Raw genomic sequence first — 18870 nt, 5'->3', positions numbered from 1 at the left:
GTCAGGACAACAGATGGTGAAATGCAACGAGTGTTTGTTTACACCCCGATTACAAAGATGGAACTCTTAGAGATGAAGAAATTAATTCCTTGTCACGACAAAGATCCAGCAGGGTTCCACCGAGAATTAAAAGACATGCTCCGTATGGGAGAATACACGTATCCAGATATAATTAAAATGTTAAAAGTCTTATTGCCCACAGGGGTATACGAGAAACTCAAGGAAAAAGATTGGGAGGTGGGAGAGAAAAAGATCGATTGGGCAGTTCTCGAAGCTGAAGATAAGATACGAGTACCAGGTACCGGTCTAGGAGAGAAATGTAAAGAATTACCAGAACTGTTAATACAAGTTTTGCCTAGATTATTAGCCACTAAAAAGGAAGACTGGGATGCAATCTCAGCCTGTAAACAGAAACAAGACGAAGACACTAGTGATTTTTATTCCAGATTTGAAAAATGTTTTATTATAAACAGTGGCCTCAAGACAAGTAGTGAGTCATACCCTCATCTTTTTGTTACTAAACTAGTCGAGAATTCAAGTCCCCAAGTAAAGAATCGAGTTTTGAAAGTCGAAAGTACATGGCAAGCTAATACCCCGTCCCAGATGTTACAGATGCTTCAGTATCACCAGAATAGAATCAGAGAAGAGCAAGATCATGAAAGAAAACGTATGAAAGACACGAAAATGAAAGTACTAGTTGCACAATCTGTTCCTCAAGACAGTCAGAAGAGGGGTCCGAATCAAGCAAGTCATCCTGCAGTTCCCGTTAAAGGGACATGCAATTATTGTAAACAGCCAGGTCATTATATAAACGAGTGTGCAGTTCTGAAACACAATATAGCTACTGGTAAGACTAAAGAAAGACCACGTCCGCCTAGACAAGAACAAGTTTCACAGACTTCTCAGCCACAGAATGCACAACAGACAGTTCCAGCACCGCAGCCTATCGCTGCAACACAACATGTTACACAGCAGATGTACCAGTATGCACAGTCCGAGTATCCAGAGTATCAGCCATATTCATGAAACAGCCTAGAGAGGGAGGTAGGCTTGCCTCTCATCGAGATTCCTGTAGATCAAGAAGGTCCCTATGTTCATAGTCAAGTACTAGGGAAAGACAGAAAGTTTCTGATTGATACAGGGGCAAGTAGGACCACCATCAGCCACGCCGAAGTTCCAGGGGCTCCGCTCTCAGGCTCTAGAAATGTTTCCCTTGGATTTTCAGGAAAACCTATTGTAAACGAGATATCTAAGCCAGTTACTCTAGAAGTAGGTCCATTGTCCCGCACTACTGATCTATTACTTACGAAGTCATGTCCAGAAAATTTATTAGGCATTAAAACACTGAAAGAATTAGGTGCAGTTATTTGCTGTTCCCCCGAGGGAATACGACTGTTTCTACGTGACTTCAAGGGTCACTATGTATTACGAGATTTTGATCCGAGATTGTCCAATGTTCCGCAGCATCTATGGGCGCAAGGTCCAACTGATGTTGGTTATATGCAAATCACACCCCATCGTGTGACTCTCAAGCCAGGTGTAGTCCTGCCACGAATCAGACAGTACAGATTGCCACCTGAGGCTGTAGCAGCCTTATCCAAAATCATTGACGAGCTCATGGCTCAAGGAGTAGTTGTAGAAACTGACTCCAATGTATGTAATTCTCCGATCATTCCAGTCATGAAACGTACTGATCCAAAAGCACCCCCAGTATATCGATTAGTGATTGACCTACGAGAACTTAATAAATGTATTATTCCCCAGTATCCAGTTGTTCCAGATATCTCTTCCCTATTGACAGCCATTGATTCTGAGGCAACATTTTTTACAGTCATGGACCTCAAGAACGCGTTTTTCAGTGTCCCCATTCATCCAGACAGCCAGTTTCTTTTCGGATTTTGTTTAAATGGAAGGAGCTATATGTTCACACGAGCTCCTCAAGGTTTCACAGAAAGTCCTAGTATTTACAGTCAAGCACTTAAGAGACAACTAGACAACATTCACATGCCAACTGACACTGCCCTGCTCCAGTATGTCGATGATCTACTGATCACAGCCCGTTCTGAACGTGCTTGCGAGCGAGCATCACTTACAGTCTTGTATTTCCTTGCCGAGATGGGGCACAAGGTGTCCCCTTCGAAGCTTCAATTCTGTGTACAGCAAGTGATCTACTTAGGCCACTTGCTGTCCAAGTGGGGTAGGCAGTTGACACCAGACCGTATCCAGTTAATAGCGAGTCTTCCTCAGCCCAAGACACAGAAGGAGGTACGTGCTTTTATCGGCCTTACTTCTTACTGCAGACAATGGATTCCTCAGTATGCATTTTTAGCTAAGCCACTGATACAGTTAACGACACAGGAGGCAGCCATATCGACTGTCCTCCCTTGGACATCTGAACATACACTTAGTTTCAATGAGTTAAAGAAAGCTTTATGCCAAGCTCCAGTTCTAGCTACACCGAACTACAGTAAGCCTTTTACACTTTTCGTCACTGAACGTGAAGGTACAGCATTATCTGTTCTCACACAAGATCAAGCAGGACAATACAAGCCATGTGCTTATTTTTCGAGCACACTAGATCCTGTAGCCCAGGCTCTGCCTGCGTGCCTCAAGTCAGTTGCAGCCACAGCACTAGCTATCAGACAAAGTGATTCCATAGTATTGGGACACTCCTTGACAGTACAAGTTCCACACTCCGTGGAAGTTCTTTTAAACCGAACCCAGACTCAGCACTTGACAATTGCACGTTTAACAGGTTATGAATTGACACTGTTTCAGCCACACATAGAAATCAGACGCTGCAACGTTTTAAATCCTGCTACACTGCTACCGTCAGTTAATTCAAATCCTGCCACACACGACTGTGTGGAAGTAGTCAACATTATGACTAAGCCAAGACAAGATCTGACAGATATTCCATTACCAGATCCCGACCTGACACTTTATGTGGATGGTTCATGTATGAGAACAAGTACAGGAGAACTAGTAGCCGCGTATGCAGTGACTACAGACACTGAAGTTATTGAAACACACCGTATTGACACCCTGTCTGCCCAAGCAGCAGAGCTAGTTGCTCTGACTCAAGCCTGCATACACGCTAAGAACCTGAAAGTTAATGTTTACACAGATTCACGTTACGCATTTGGAGTCGTACACGACTTTGGAGTGCTCTGGCAGGAGAGAGGTTTCATGACTTCTCATGGAACCAAGATTCAGCATGGTCTCCTTATTCAGGCTCTGTTAGATGCCATACACTTACCGACATCTATTGCTATCATGAAGTGCAAGGCACACACTAAAGTTACTGACATTATTTCCCAAGGTAATGATCTAGCAGATCGCACAGCCAAGCTTACAGCACAGACTCCAGACATTTCAGTTAACCCGACACAGACACATACTCCAGATCAGACTACATGTATGACAGTTAAGGACCCCACTCAAGATGTCATAGATATTCAGTTACATGCTACTCCCGATGAAATCAAGAAATGGTCCGAACAAGGAGGGGTCAGACAGATCAGGGATGGGTAACGAAGGGTAAAGCCACATGGTTTCTCCCCGACTCCATGGTTCAAGTCATTATCAATACCGCACATAGTCCAGCACATTTAGGAGAAAAAGCTATGTTAGACAGTATCCAGAACATTTGGTTCAACAAGCATTTACGAGCTGCAGCCAAACAGAAAGTCCGTACCTGTATGATATGTTGTCAGTTTAATCCAGGTAAAAGTGTCCCGGTGGAACAAGGTGGATTCCAGCCCCCTGACCACCCTTTTGAAGTCCTCCAGATGGATTATATTCAGATGGAGCGATGTCGAGGTTTCAAGTATGTCCTTGTAGTTGTATGCGCTTTGTCCAGGTGGACAGAAGCATATCCAGTCCCAGATTACACAGCCGCGACCACTGCCAAGCAGTTGGTTCGTGAATTCTTCCCCCGTTATGGACTCCCTAGAGTCGTATATTCTGATAACGGCCAGCCATTCTCATCTGAGCTTATGAAACATGTTTCCCTGTTGTTAGGGTACCAGTGGAAGTTCCATTGTGTACGCCATCCTGAAGCAGCTGGTCTAGTAGAGAGACATAATCAGACCCTGAAAATCCGTATTGCCAAGATTTGTAAAGAGAAAGGTGTAGACTGGCTAGTAGCTCTGCCAGTCGCCTTATTCTATATGCGCATGGTCGCACATTCCAGATCAGGTCTGTCCCCGTATGAGGTCGTATTCGGCCGCCCCCCTAACATGTGGGGTACACCTAGACCTCGAAGTATTACAGATGTTTCAAGTAATATGCTGACGGATTACCTAGCTTCCTTGATGTCTGCCCTCAACTCTTGTCGTTCACAGGTTGCCGCCGCATTTCCAGACAATACCGAGGTGGCACCGCATGAAATCGTTCCCGGATGCATGGTTCTTGTCCGGAACTTTGATCGTTCAAGTCCGCTGGAGCCCCGCTGGAAGGAACCCCGACAGGTCCTCCTGGCCACCCGTACCGCCGTCAAGCTGGAAGGCAGGAAGGGCTGGGTCCACCTGTCACATGTGAAAAGATTTTTTGGACTAAAGCCTGTTTCAAAGAACATTTCCGAGGATCTTAAAGACTGCCAAAGTACTATTCTTAAGGACTGTCCCGCAAAAGACAATGATATTGAACCCTCCCCGTTAGAGAAAACTCCGCAACAGGAGTATAAGCAAAAATTAAGGTCTAGTAAAATAAGTCAGCCAGTTTGATTGTCTAAGTCCTCCCCTAGGTGAAACGGTTAGACCGGTTTCTGACATGTATAAAATAGACCCCCATAGTGAGAGAGTTAGTCAAAACTCAATCCGATGTATCGTTTTTCTAAGTTTCATATTGTTTTTCAGCCTTATGATTACCTGCACATGTTATGCATTTTATTTGTATTTTCCAGTTTCTCATGTAAATAAGTCTGCTAATGCTACAGTAGAACACACGTTTAGTGATCTGCCTCCTCATGAACTCTCATATCGTCTCGCTATGCGAAATAATTCCTTTATCCGCATGTTACATTATTCACACCAGACCAGCAATGCCACTAATTGTTGGGTGTGTGGTCGACTCCCCCCTTTCCAGACACCGAAGGGAGTTCTGCCACTTTTTCCTTATCCATTTTCACATAATGGTTCGTGTGGAGCATGGTCCACGTTAACGTCATCCTCAACAGATATGTCTTTTCTTAACAGTACATGTTTTCCAGACAAGCAAGGTCTTCCCCACAGAACAGGGTTAGATCTAGAAAATGAAGTTTATAATCTAGGTAATTATTCTTCGAATTTCATGGTCCTGAATGTTCAGTCTGATACTACTCCAGACTTACCTGCTATGTCAGTATTACCAGTCAAAGGTGAATTATGTGTCCGAAAGAATGGTTCCGTACATGTAGGACATAGTGATTGTACTACTATTGTCAAGTACAGTGACAGTAGGAAATCTATTTTCAAAGCTTCACGTCATTCTTATTTTGTTTGTGGTCAGACCGCATATGTTCGTTTGCCCCTCGATTGGGAGGGAACCTGTTACATTGCCTTCCTACTGCCACCAGTTTTTCTAGCCCCACCTGACTACCATAGGAATTCCCACCTAGTACATACTAGACACAAGAGAGACCTCCCGATTGTCGATTATACTGAAACTGCTCTAGAACAATACATAGATATTAATAAAGGTGTTTTCCCCTATTTAGGTACTGTTGTGAATAGTAAACTGATACGTAGATTAACCAGAACCCTTGAAGCAGTAGTGATTGAGACTACTTCTGCTCTGAGTAACTTAACCGAAGAGCAATCCTTTATGAGAATTGTCGTGCTCCAGAATCGTCTCGTCCTTGACGTCATACTGGCCGATAGGGGCGGGGCATGTAGAGTCATCGGATCTAGTTGCTGCATTTTCATTCCTAATAACGCGCCGTCTGTTTATTCAGCTATAACCAGACTCCATAAAATTGCCCATATGTTACACCAAGATCCAGGCACCTGGACATGGTCCGGTTGGTTCTGGAATATAATTTCCGCCTGGGGATGGAAAGTATTGTCATTTCTGGGTATTGCAGTAGCGATCATATTCAGTTGCTGCCTCTGTATACAATGTGGCCCTGCGATTTGTGGCATTTGTGCTACCTCTTGTATTCCTAGTCCCAAGTCCCGTTCTAAATCCCGTTCCAGGAAAATTCGAGACGAGCAAATGATACTGTATGAAATGATAGATGGTATCATGAATATTGATGTTTCCTGATGGAAACGTAGTGACAAGGAGGGAATGTGGAAAAGTAAATTTTGCCATGTTCTGTGTCCCTACGTGTCCTCCATCTTATGTTATGTGTGCATGATTAATATGCATATGTATTCCCCATGTTCGATTAAAGACGCAATTACAGTTGTGTCCATCTCTAGTATGCCAGTTCCCAGTTCTCGTGAAAGCTACGAATATTAGGCCTATGTAAAGCTACGTTGCCACGTTTCTCAGTGTGCACGTTATTTCATTGTAAAGTCCCCGTTTCTAGGCCTCAAAAGGGCCCGGACATCAGATTCAGCTCCTGTCTCCTGAACCCTCGCTGAGGAGCGATACAGCCCCCACCTGTATCCTCGACCCTTCACTTACTTCCTGCCTCGCAGTGCCCGGCTCGGCCTGGCTCTGCCTACGAGTCTGCCAAGAGTATGTTATGATTCTAGTTATCAGTCCAGCTCTCCTTCTCTGCATTCCTAAGCTACTGAATCGCATCAATAGTTTCCGTCATTGTCTAGCCTTTACGTCTCCATGTAAGAGAAATACTGCATTTAATGGTCATTTAATATTCTTCATCACGCACTACATGTAGAATAATACATGCTCCAGTCTTAGAGTCTGTTAGCCTCTCCCCTCCTGACTCTTAGTTTATATCAACATGTCCTCTAAACATTAGATACTAGATAGGGTTTAGGTACATGTCGCCCTGACTCTCCAGACTTCAGTCTCTGCTCCTAGCACAGAGTTCATAGCCCCCAGCTTCTCCTAGTAACACGTCATTGTCAGTTTGCGCGCACCATTAGGTCAGAGGTCCCGGCTCCTTAGGTAGCCCCCTCCATGTTTCCGCCCCATTTATGACATATTCTGTTACGTTTACATCACATGTCTATGTATACGCCTCTTGTTACACCCATTTTCACCCTTATCTTTCGCGACTGCTATTGACCACACCCACTGCTCCGCCTACTGTATTCGCTGTAATGCAACTGTTTTAGTATATATGCTTGTGTACTGTTATTAAAGTTAGCGCGCTCATCCCATATCCAGCCCCGGCAGCTGCCGGGCCCTGTCATCCTATTCCTGTGCAGGTTGTCCTGTTCCTGTCCTTTATGCTGTATTAAACCTGCAAACTCCTACTACCTCGAATCTTGACTCTTATTTATTGAGCTATCTGTTATTCATTTATCCATTCAAAAATAGAGGTATTATTTATTTATTTACCACACCTCGACGAGGACGGACTGATATGGTAGGAGAATCTCCTTACTTTGATCAACTCCCAATATGCTGCTCTGTAGAGCCTTTTTGATGGAAATTCCGCAGTCTCAGAGTGATCCCAAAGGTTCCTCATCCCCATATCAATCAACAGGGATTTAACACCAATCAACCATGGGATCTTATAAGAGCGGCTTAGCCCCCTTACTTCCAACATCGCCCTGGCATACAGGTGGAGCTCTGGAGTAATCCAGAGGCGCCTCCAGAATGCCAGTGGTCTATAACGGGCAACATCTTCGAGTGCCTGGCAACCAAGATCGAAGAGCAGTGGAATTAGAGGAGAGGATTGGGGCAGACCCACAATAGATCTCATGAATTTATTCTGGGCTGTGGAAAGTGAGGATAAGTTAGAAAAACCCAAAATTGCGGCACCATATAAAATTGCTGGGCAGATTTTAGTCTTATAGATTTTAACAATAGGTGCAATAGGCTTGGAGAGGGACAGTCTGTGCTCCGTAAGCAGGGCACCAGCCAGCTGAGCATGTTTTAACGCTAGGATATCTACTTGGGGCTTCCAACTCAATTTATCATTAAATGTAACACCCAAGTAGGTAAAAACATATGTCTGCTCCAAGGGTTCGCCATCCATAAAAACGCGTGCTTTTACTGACTTTGACCCATGGAGCACCATAAACTTAGTTTTCCCTACGTTGACCACAAGCCCATGTTCACTGCAGAACACCTCAAAACGGGACAGTGCCAGCTGCAAACCCTGTCTCGTTTCGGATAATAACAAGGTGTTCGCGAACATGAGCAAGGGCACTTTCATGCCAGCTAACATTGGTGCATCCGTTGAGTGGTTCGTAAAATACTGGACCACCCCATTAATAAAGAAAACAGGGTGGGAGCCAGCACACACCCCCTGACGGACGCCTTTATTCACCTCAAACTTTTCGGTAACCTCACCTGGTTTGCCCCAGCGAACCTGCGCATTGGTACGTTCATGCAATTTAACCAAAATGGCAACCAACTCTTTGGGCATCCCGATTTTCATTAGTACATTCCACAACTTAACCCTTTGGACAAATCAAGGGCAGATTTTAGGTCCACAAATGCTGCAAAAAGCATACCCCCGCCTAAGGTGACCTCCTTCCAATAAATTAATACAAATCTAAAGGCTTGATTGAGGGTACCTATGTGAAACCCTGCCTGTAAGGGTGACAAGATGTCCGCTTCAGTCAAACATCCCTGTATCCTGCCCAATATCAATTGTGCAGCAATCTTTTGCATGGCATCAATTAAACTGATGGGTCTGGAGTTGGCCGGAGCAGAGCGGTCTCCCTTCTTGTAGATCGGTATAATCTCTGCTCTGGACCAGGATGCAGGGATCGGAGCTCTACAAGCAACAGCATTAACTAATAGCTTTATATATGGGACCCATAACTCATAATCCTGCTTGAATAAATCAGCAGGAATACAATCAGGCCCTGGAGCCTTGCCACTCGGGATTATTTTTAACACAGACTCCACCTCACTATTTGTAAACTCCAGTGGACTATCAATTTGAATAGGCGGGTGGCTTCATTGCTACTATGTGGCGTCCTAAACTGTGCTTCAAAAAATAACACCCAATGCGGGGGTTCAACGTGATTACTCTGGTTTTTGCCTGCGGCCTATTCCCCCACTTAAGTAGTTCCCAGAATTGGACCATGTTTCTCCCATTACAGGCGTGTAACAGGTCCTTCCATCAATCCTCATCCCAGTCTCTCTTAGCTTGTCTTAGTGCTATTTTATCATTAGCTCTGCACTGCTTGATGGTACCCTGGGACCTCGATTTTAGAGCTCCCACCAGTGCTTTATGGGCAAGTCTGCACGTGTTATTATACCACAAGCTTGGCTTCAGCGGGCTGATCTTTTTACGCAGGTTAGACTTAGTGAAAAACCCTTTCACCCCACTAAAGAGTTCATTATGAACACCCAGTATATTAGCATTTAGCACCTCCTGAGACTCACAGGCCAAGAGTTTATCCAAGGATCTCGATACCATCTGCACAACATCCCTTTCATTAGCGGCTATCCGCGGCCTCCGACCCCTTCCTAAGTCATTAGAGATAGTTAGCATGTTAGAGCAACCATCACCTTCCCTCCTGAGAAGAGCTAAAAAAACTTCTATCATTCATTTTAAGAACCAGGGGATTGTGGTCGCTTTCAGGTCTGCTCTGTACCTCCAGATCTAAGACTAGGGGCCAAAGCTCCACATTGACAAGTATATAATCAATGCAGCTGTTAAACCTGCCATTATCAAAAGTCACAGCACCCTGTCTATCGGACTTTGTCCTGCCATTAACCACCCTCACGCCCCATTCCAAACACAACCCCTTCAATTGAAGGGCAGCCTCAGACCATTTCCTTATGGGTTGAAGATCCAAATGAGGGACACCCCATAATGCGTCTACGTCTCCACTAAGCCTTCCATCTTCAAAATCCAGGGGTTCGAAGGTAGTATTAAAATCACCAGCAATGATCTGTCTGCTAGTGTTAACCTCCTGGGATAGGTAGCTTTCTAAGATTGTAATAACACTAGAACTCCTGCCACCAGGTTGGCCCCTCGAGTACACATTATAAATGATTATATCAAGGCCCTTTGTTGTGCTGACCCTTATGGCTAAGATGTCAGGGCTGTTGATATAAACCTCATCTACCCTTAGCACCTCAAATTGCCGAACCCAGCAAGTCAAACCCTCCTACTGGTCTACCTCTTTCTCCCCTAGTGGCAGCTTTAAAGAAGTTTAGATAGCCAACATGGAAAACTCCTTCTACAGACCATGTCTCCTGGAATACCCATACGTCCACACACTCTATGAACGTTGACCAGTCTGTAGACATTGTTTTCGCTTCGAGACCTGCTATATTCCAGGAGGATAGTGTCATAAATGGTCTTGAGTAACTAAGACCAATGTTCCCAGTGGGAATCAATACCTCATTCATATTTGGTTCCATTGTTAATGGTTGACCTTCACTAAGGGATCTTAAACGAGGTAGTACCTCAGGATCAATGGGAATATCCCACAATTCACTTCCCGAGCGTACATTGTCTAAGCCAGTTATCAGTATATCCCGTAGCGGGGCACACCCACATCCCTGATTACTACTGGTGCCAGTTGGTAAATTCCCAACTACCATCATATTGATGCCACTACCTATAGCCTGCTTTACAGTATCACTCCCTCTCAGTCAGTCTATGTCTTCGAGTGTTGACAGCAACTCAAAGCGATTGTTGGTCCGAATGGGGAAGTCTAACCTATTATGGACCCCTTGAGGGGCCCGTACTTCCCTATTTCTGAATGACGGCCATCAATTCTAGAAGAACCCTAAGGGGAGTAATCTAATTTCCTCTGCAGCAGGGGAAAAGTGCACAGCCAGCTCTAAGATATAACGGACCAAGGGGGGTGACCTGAAGCTCAATACCACACAGTCACCAGCCATAGATGTAAATGAATGGCCTACCCAATTGATACGTCGTACCATTTTAAACTCATCAAAAAGATTGTGTCGAATCCCTGTCTTTTTGCTCAGGAAGTGGAGGGCCTTATTTTTGAGCGTTGACCAATGTTCTCGAGTGCCCGGGGGAGAGGAGGTACATTTGCTAGGATGACCATATAGGGTGTGGCTTCTGAGGGAAGATGGAGACTAGGTAACATAGCTGAGCCCCCTTCTGTACCTTGCTTACCTGTCTTCTGTTAGCATCTGCCCCACACTGCTGTGACAAGGGAGGAATACTACTTATATTGGCACTAGTAGGGGGGTACAGGCTACACTCGATGCTGGTTCTGCCCGATCAGCACTTCGTTGGGGTGATGCACCGTTACATCGCAACTTTTACAACGGGAGTCTTTTACAACGGAACTTTTACAACGCAGGATCCATTACATCGGATGCCATTACAATGCATGGCATTACATAGCAGATGCTATTACAACGCATGGCATTACATCGTAAGTATAGGTAAGTATTTTTTTTTTTTTAATTTTATTAATATTAATTATAATTAAATATATTTATTTATGTTTTTTAATATTATTAATTTATTATTTATTATATTAATTAAAGTAATTTTTAAAATAAGTACAGGTGTACAGGGGTGTTTTTAGGTTTCAGGGTAGGGTTTGGGTTTTGGGGTACAGGGGTGTTTTTAGGTTTCAGGGTAGGGTTTGGGTTTTGGGGTACAGGGGTGTTTTTAGGTTTCAGGGCAGGGTTTGGGTTTTGGGGTACAGGGGTGTTTTTAGGTTTCAGGGTAGGGTTTGGGTTTTGGGGTACAGGGGTGTTTTTAGGTTTCAGGGTAGGGTTTGGGTTTTGGGGTACAGGGGTGTTTTTAGGGTTCAGGGCAGGGTTTGGGTTTTGGGGTACAGGGGTGTTTTTAGGTTTCAGGGTAGGGTTTGGGTTTTGGGGTACAGGGGTGTTTTTAGGTTTCAGGGTAGGGTTTGGGTTTTGGGGTACAGGGGTGTTTTAGGGTTCAGGGTTGGGTTTGTGCTTAGGGCTAATTAAATTATATTTACCATTTATAAATTAATTAAAATATATTTATTAAATTAAATTAATTATATTATATTAATTACATTTTTTAATTAAATTAATTAAATTAAATAAATTATGTTAATTAATTTAATTTAATTACAATTTTAAAAATATTTAAATTAAATTAATTTCATTATATTAATTAATTAAAATTAATTACAATTTTTATTAAAATTAAATTAAATAAATAGATTTAAATTTATTAAATTAAATTAATTACTATTTTAAAATGTATTTTAATTAAATTAATTAAATTAAATTAATTAAATTAACTTAATTACATTTTTTTTTAAAAGGTATACTTACCTATACTTACGATGTAATGCCATGCGTTGTAATAGCATCTGCTATGTAATGCCATGCGTTGTAATGGCATCCGATGTAATGGATCCTGCGTTGTAAAAATTCCGATGTAACGGAATGCGTTGTAAAAAACCGCGTTGTAGTGACACCAATCCCTTCGTTGGGCATTTAACGGGTTCCCCCACTGTATCTTATGTACAGCCCCCAAGGAGTTACATTGGGCCTTCTCATTAGCCTGTGTGGTGTGTTGCTCAAGATCCCTTTGGATGCTACAAGCTAAACGTTGTTCAATCTTATTAAGCCTGGCATCAACTGAGTCTAATCTCTTAATTATAGGATCAATGAGGGCTGCTATTTGCTCTCTTAATAGAGAACACAAATCTTCTTGATTGAGCTGGATATTTGATTGGGCAGCGGGATCGGGGCCTGGGGAGTTTTCACCCGGATTTCCAAAAACATAAACCCCACTAGATTCATTGATGGCAGACAATGGGTTTTGTTTGGATGTGCCACGACCTTTCCTTTTTTTAGTGGGCGGTTCGGCTCCAGTCCCCCCTGAAGCTTTCTTCCCCCTAGTCTTTACCATGGCAGGGGTCTGTAAGCTACGCTGAATTTTCGGGGTACCCAAAGAGGGGGGCGTAGGCATAACACCCTGTAGGCTGGGAGGGGTTGTATCACATGCAGGTTCCAAATCAACAATAGACTGTGAAAAGGGTATCTGGGCACTAGGCAGAGAGCCTCCCCTTGATGGTATAGGTTCTAGTGAGAGCCTACGCTCTGTAGTCTGTATCTCATGTATTAAGACCGATTCTGCTCTATTTAAAAAAGCATCTAGGGTGCCCACCACCCTATCCCCAACCTTCCTTTTACTCATGGTGATCTGAATGCCCCAAAGCCAGTCATTGGCAGCACCCCATCTCGCCTTCAGGCCCAGACAAAGAGTCACAAAAAGTCACAACTTACAGTTCAGTGATGAAATGTCAATAATGTGGCCCGGCCCGGCCCCCTCCGGGCTCTGACGGGCGCGTCCCGCGCAGCGGGATGCGCACTGGTGTTTTAAGCGCCTCCGGGCGCTGTAAGGTGACATGTGCAGTGCGCGCCACCGAAGAATGCCGGGTAATGTAGTCCCCAGTGGCCCGGGAGGTGCTGCAAGGAAGTCTCCACTAGCGGCGCGTAGAACGAAGAACAGAACTCTTTCAGTAGGCAACAGCAGGGCTGGCAGGTAAGAGCAATACCCCCGTAGAAGCAAATGGCAATGGCAAGGTTTAAGACAATCCCCAGTAATATTTTATATGTTAAGAATAGAATTCATCATAAAAATCGTTAGTACTTAAAATAATTTGTCACTTAAAATAGCATATTTAAAAACTTTAACAATTGCATCTTTACACTATTGGAATAATTCTAATGAGCTTAGTATTCGAGTTTTTAGGGATGTTCTACAGGCCTGAATGTTTTGGGATATAATTTTTGTTCTGTATTGTGCTTTTATATTGAATCTTTTATGATTAATTTGAACCAAACACAGGTAATTTTAAGATGGTGTGTTCATGTACCTGTGTGTCTAAATAATGACACAAGCACCAACAGCAGGCCCATCATCGCACCTCTTGGGGTTCTTTTTTATGATGTCAAACAGCATCAGAAAAAGCATTTTGCCTTTTACCGATCTTGGTCACGATTGCCAAAAGAATTTACAAAGCCAGTAGGTTCCAAAGGCAAGAGCTATTGGTTATGCTAATGCTTCTCATTCCTGAACCCAGAAAATTGTGAACTACCCTTATTCCTAACCTTCCCTAAATACTATAAATCCCTTGCTAGCCCTTAATGCTACCCTTCCCTCCACCCTGAAAGCCTTAACTACCCTTAACGCTACCAGTCACTGAACAATGCATATCCATTACTACGCCTTAATACTATCCTGCAAAAACCCCTGACTACTCCTTTACACACCCTTCCCTGAATGCTAGATCTTTGCTACTCCTAATACTACTTTTCCCTGAACCCAAAAATCCCCTTACTACTTCTTGATGCTACCATTCCCTGCACCCTAAAAACACATTACTATCCCTTACTTCTGCTCTTCCCTGAACCTAACAGCCCCTTAATTCTGGTACTGGAATCTTTCCCTAAATCCCTAAAAAATCCCTTGTTTAACGCTATCCTTCCCTAATCCCTAAACCCTAAAAGCCTCTTACTATCTTTTTTATGCTACCCATCCCGGAACCCTAAAATGCGCTAACTACCCCTTAACACTACTAATTCCTGAACCCTACACACCCCTTACTACCCCTTAACACTACTCTTTCCTGAATCCAATCCTAGAACCCCCTTACTAGCCCTCTAACCCATCCCCACCTCACTGTAAATGTTCCTCTCTTCTTTAGCAGGAGATAAACACTTATCTTTGACCTTAAGGCACACCACTTACTTTTCTTTTTAATAGCCACCATTTTTCCAATTCTAGTTTGTTGTGTGGTCTATTCAGTTGTCCTGCCAGTCTCCCAGTTTTGAGAATACTGCAATCTTTAAGTCTTACAAAAGAGATTGTAACTTTAGTTGTATGCTGATGGCCTGAGAACCTTTCCTCAATGTCAATCTACCTTAGAATGGTAGATTTTTGTGGTGAGTGTTATGCCAGACTGGTTGCTGATCATTTTAATTGAGACGTCATTTTGTACAGCTTATCATTTACGACGTATACCCTTATCATTCCTTGGCCTGAGTCCATTAGCAGAATGTTTCTTCCTGTGGTGTTCACTGGGCCAGCACACTGCCCAAACTTCACCTGGCCTACGCTGCAATTATGGCAGTCATCTTCCTCATGTGAGGGTGCTGCTCTGTAGGACTCTCAGGGTGTCTGTGGACATAAGTTGGCCACTCCGCTTCTCTGTCCTGTATTTTGTCTGCTCAGGCTGTTCCTCACCTCTAGGAGAAGCCCAGGATCTCTGTCCATGCCATTTGAGGTTTGAAAGACTGCTACTGCATGTTACCAAAGTGGGATTACAATGTAATGTGTATTATGGGGCACTTTTGGTGGTGGGCACAGGAGCGCCCCACTAAGGCGTCCAGATCTGTCCAGCACTGGTCATGCATCCTCTGTTGTTTGCTTTTTCTGAACAAAAAGTAAATGTCCCATGCATGATACTTATTCGTATATCACCTTTATGTTAATGTAAAGCTGAAAATGCAATAAAATGGGTTTTAAAAGTAAATGGCCTGGTGAAAGCTCTATTTCCTGTACAAATAATGTTGCAGGTTTATCACCAGTGAAAATACATAGTTAGGCAGGGAGCAGGAATTGCAATATATTAAAGGATCTTAAATATGTTCTTTCTGGTGTTGCCTGTCTCTTGATTTTCCGGGTGTAAAAAGATTTTGTTGGGTGAGAAAGGGGCATACATATTTTTTATTGCATGTTTTATTTCTTTTTCAGTAACTTCGAGAGTGAATTTCTTCCAGACTATTTTGCATTTCTTTAATTTAGGTTTTATGATCTCCAGTTCTAGTGAGTGACACTTATCTAATTTGTTGGTTGATTTAGTTTTGCATGATTGAAAGATGCAATTTTATCTACCAGGAATCTCAAGAAAAATGTATGATTGAGCAATGAGTATAGCGTTGATGGTGTATTAACTATTCTTACTTGTATCATTGGAGGAAATTTGATTTTTGGTTGTCTAGGGTCTGTAAGGCTTTTGTTCTGAGGATTATTCCGAATCCTCTCTGCCTAATCTTGGGCACTTCAAGAAGTACTGCAGGCAATAGAATGTTAACTTCTGTGAGTGGGAGCAATAGAAAGTTAATCCACAGTCTTATAGCTGCTGCATCCTCCTACTCGTGAAATAATGCACCACATATGTGCTTTGAAAAAGCTGTATGGGTGCATATGTGAAGAGAGTTAAATCAATCAAATATATTTTAAACTGCAATAAGTAGCGGGCAGGCTTAGCAGTAGACAATTGATCCACATGAGTAAAATATTGTTAAGTCAGTAGTCAACCCTGACCCAGTGCGCAGGCAAGCTTGCCAGTGGAAATGTAGATTCAGGTATGGGAAAATGTGAATGCATAGAAAGTAAAGTGGCAGCAGTCTTGGTAAGAGACCGGGAGGTCCACAGAATGAACAGAGGTATGGCGATTGGAGACATCCCTTAGCGGTGTTAAAGTATATTGGGTTGGGTCGATTTTTTAGGGGTGGGCTAGGTATGACGCTTAAGGATTTCTTCTAATTAGTAAGGCGATTAGGCAGGTGTAATTTTGGAAGGCTTGTCTTTCTTTGTCAGTAATGCATTTTATTCGCCTAAAGCATTTTGATGGATTCCTCATCTTATTCCCCAAAAATAAAATGGAACTATGAATTCTTTTACTAATTAGTACCGTTTTATCTCATATCTTTTTATAGGCCGTGATTGAATGTGAAAAAACAATGAAGCCCTACAGAAAGAGGGAAAAAACCAAGCCATAGGGTTAAGAGGCAAACACGTCACGCAAAGAAGAAGGAGTTGGCACACCACCTTCATCCATTCCTCATATAGCCCTTCTAATTACAATATTTCAAGTAGGGTTCTCACTCTGTTCGCTTTTGGGGTGAATGAAAAAAGAGCTTCTAAGGAGTCGAGAAATTCGCACAAGGACCTTATGCACTTTTGACCCAAATGTGTTACTCAGATTCGTAACGTGGCTTCTTTTGAAAAAATATTAGACCACTGACAAGAGATTCACAAAAAGCACTCTGCTACATGATACTGATTAGTAGTTTACAAAGAGATTGATGAAAGAGAGAAAACTACAAAAGTATCCATACTGTATACTTCACTCTTGTACTCCACCAGCTCATACCCTGAGATATGGAATTAATTGTTTGTTATGCTATCATTGAAGAAAGAAGGTAGCAATTAATTGAAAGCATTTAATTAGTTTTCTATCCTTCAAATGTAAATTCGTTTTTAGATCTCTTTTGATGAAAGTACTGACCTGTTCGGGGCTTGTAATAAGTAAGTGTATCAGACACTAGTTGCTCTTGCAAGTGGCTTAGGAGCTCCAGTGAACACTCTATTCACCTACTTGCACTGATGTATTCATTTTAAAGCTCTGTGGATGATAGTGTATGATCTGATTGCAGGTTTGTCATCATTCAATATTTTGCAGTCTGCTCTAGTAGAATATACTACCCATTAAATGAAAGCTGTCTGTACCTTCAGGCAACAGAGACTTAACCTCAAATGAAATATTTTATATAAGAATTCTAATCATGCTGTAAACCTACCTTAGTGATGTTAGAAAAGATGTGTACATGAAACCATGTTGTCAAATTATGTACATACAACTCCTCGAAAATATTGTATTTATATGTCTCTCGCTTGTTGTTTCATCACTCAGTTCTAAAGTTACAGTGCTAAATATGAAATATTGCAATTGTATGATTATGGATTTTGGTCAGTCAACCGCACGAGCTCACCCAAGCCATCTGCTTGCAAGATAGATTGCTTCAGACAAGGTTTACGCTAGTATTGGGAATTAGGGGAACATTGCAAGGGAATACAATTAAGAGGGGAACATTCTGATTGCCTGACGACATTCTAACTTCAATGATTCATTTTGCTAGAGTTACAACCCCACATCTTTTTATATTTATTAGTTACATTTTCTCATGATATCTACCGTATGTATTCTTAACTCAACTTCCAGGACTGTGCATTTATTAAAGAGAGCAATCTGAAATAGAGTGCAAAATATTTCTAAAATCAATATTTATATAATACATGTAATTGTATGTTATCAAATTGTATTTATTATTTTTACCATGATACTGTAAATTATATTGTTTATATGAAAGTAAAATTATTTACTACTGAAAAAAAGTTGTGGGTGAGTATGAATTAACTTACTGATGATGCTCAGTACATTTGTGACTCTGTTAATGTGGGGCAGTTAGCACTGCTGCGAAGAATACTGGTGGTTACTAGTGTGTGATTAATTTGATCCTCTGTGTTAATTACTACCCTCCCTTGTGGAAATAAGTGTATTTAGACTGTAATGAAAACTCCTGGCTTCTAGTACATTGATTCTGTGAAACTCTGTTAGCTGCTTAGTTACAATACCTTTCAACGCCTACTGTATCTATTGGTTCAGCATGGCCACCAGTAGGAGTATGTTGGACTTGACCCTTTTTGCAGATTCACCCCTAAACGTTTTGCATTTCTCCCAGCCTTTCTCTCTGTGTAGTGTTAGTGGTTTTAGGCCGCTGGGCACTTTAGCCTTGCGGTCCAGTGTAAAGTGCGTGCACCCTCTGTTACATTTAGTGGAAGCAAGAGTGGCCTGCCCTCCCATAGGAATGCATGGGGGATTCCCTGCTCAGTGTGTGTCAGTGGTAATTCCTGTTATGAGAGTAGCAGTATGGTCAAGTCTGGTATGTATGACATTTTGAGAATAAATGCTGCGCAATGGTGTGCGCAGATTTATTATGACTATGTGAGAAATGCCACTTTTAGAAGGTGGTATTTCTGTGTGCTATGTGTCCACCTGCCTGATGTGAATT

General features: G+C 42.5%; 1 protein-coding gene across 1 annotated transcript in view; it reads left to right on the top strand.

Annotated features, from left to right (window-relative positions):
* The window catches only part of LOC144769080 (E3 ubiquitin-protein ligase RNF14-like), a 176611-nt gene extending 158418 nt beyond the window's left edge, over positions 1 to 18193 (top strand). Inside the window, exon 8 of the mRNA XM_078653079.1 lies at positions 16735 to 18193. Coding sequence (XP_078509205.1) covers positions 16735 to 16741 — 7 coding nt within the window. The 3' untranslated portion in view covers positions 16742 to 18193. The remainder of the gene's footprint in view (positions 1 to 16734) is intronic.
* The last annotated feature ends 677 nt before the right edge of the window (positions 18194 to 18870 follow it).

This window comes from Lissotriton helveticus, chromosome 7 (assembly GCF_964261635.1).
Source record: "Lissotriton helveticus chromosome 7, aLisHel1.1, whole genome shotgun sequence".
Lineage (NCBI taxonomy): Eukaryota > Metazoa > Chordata > Amphibia > Caudata > Salamandridae > Lissotriton > Lissotriton helveticus.
This window is presented reverse-complemented; position numbering and strand designations above follow the sequence as displayed.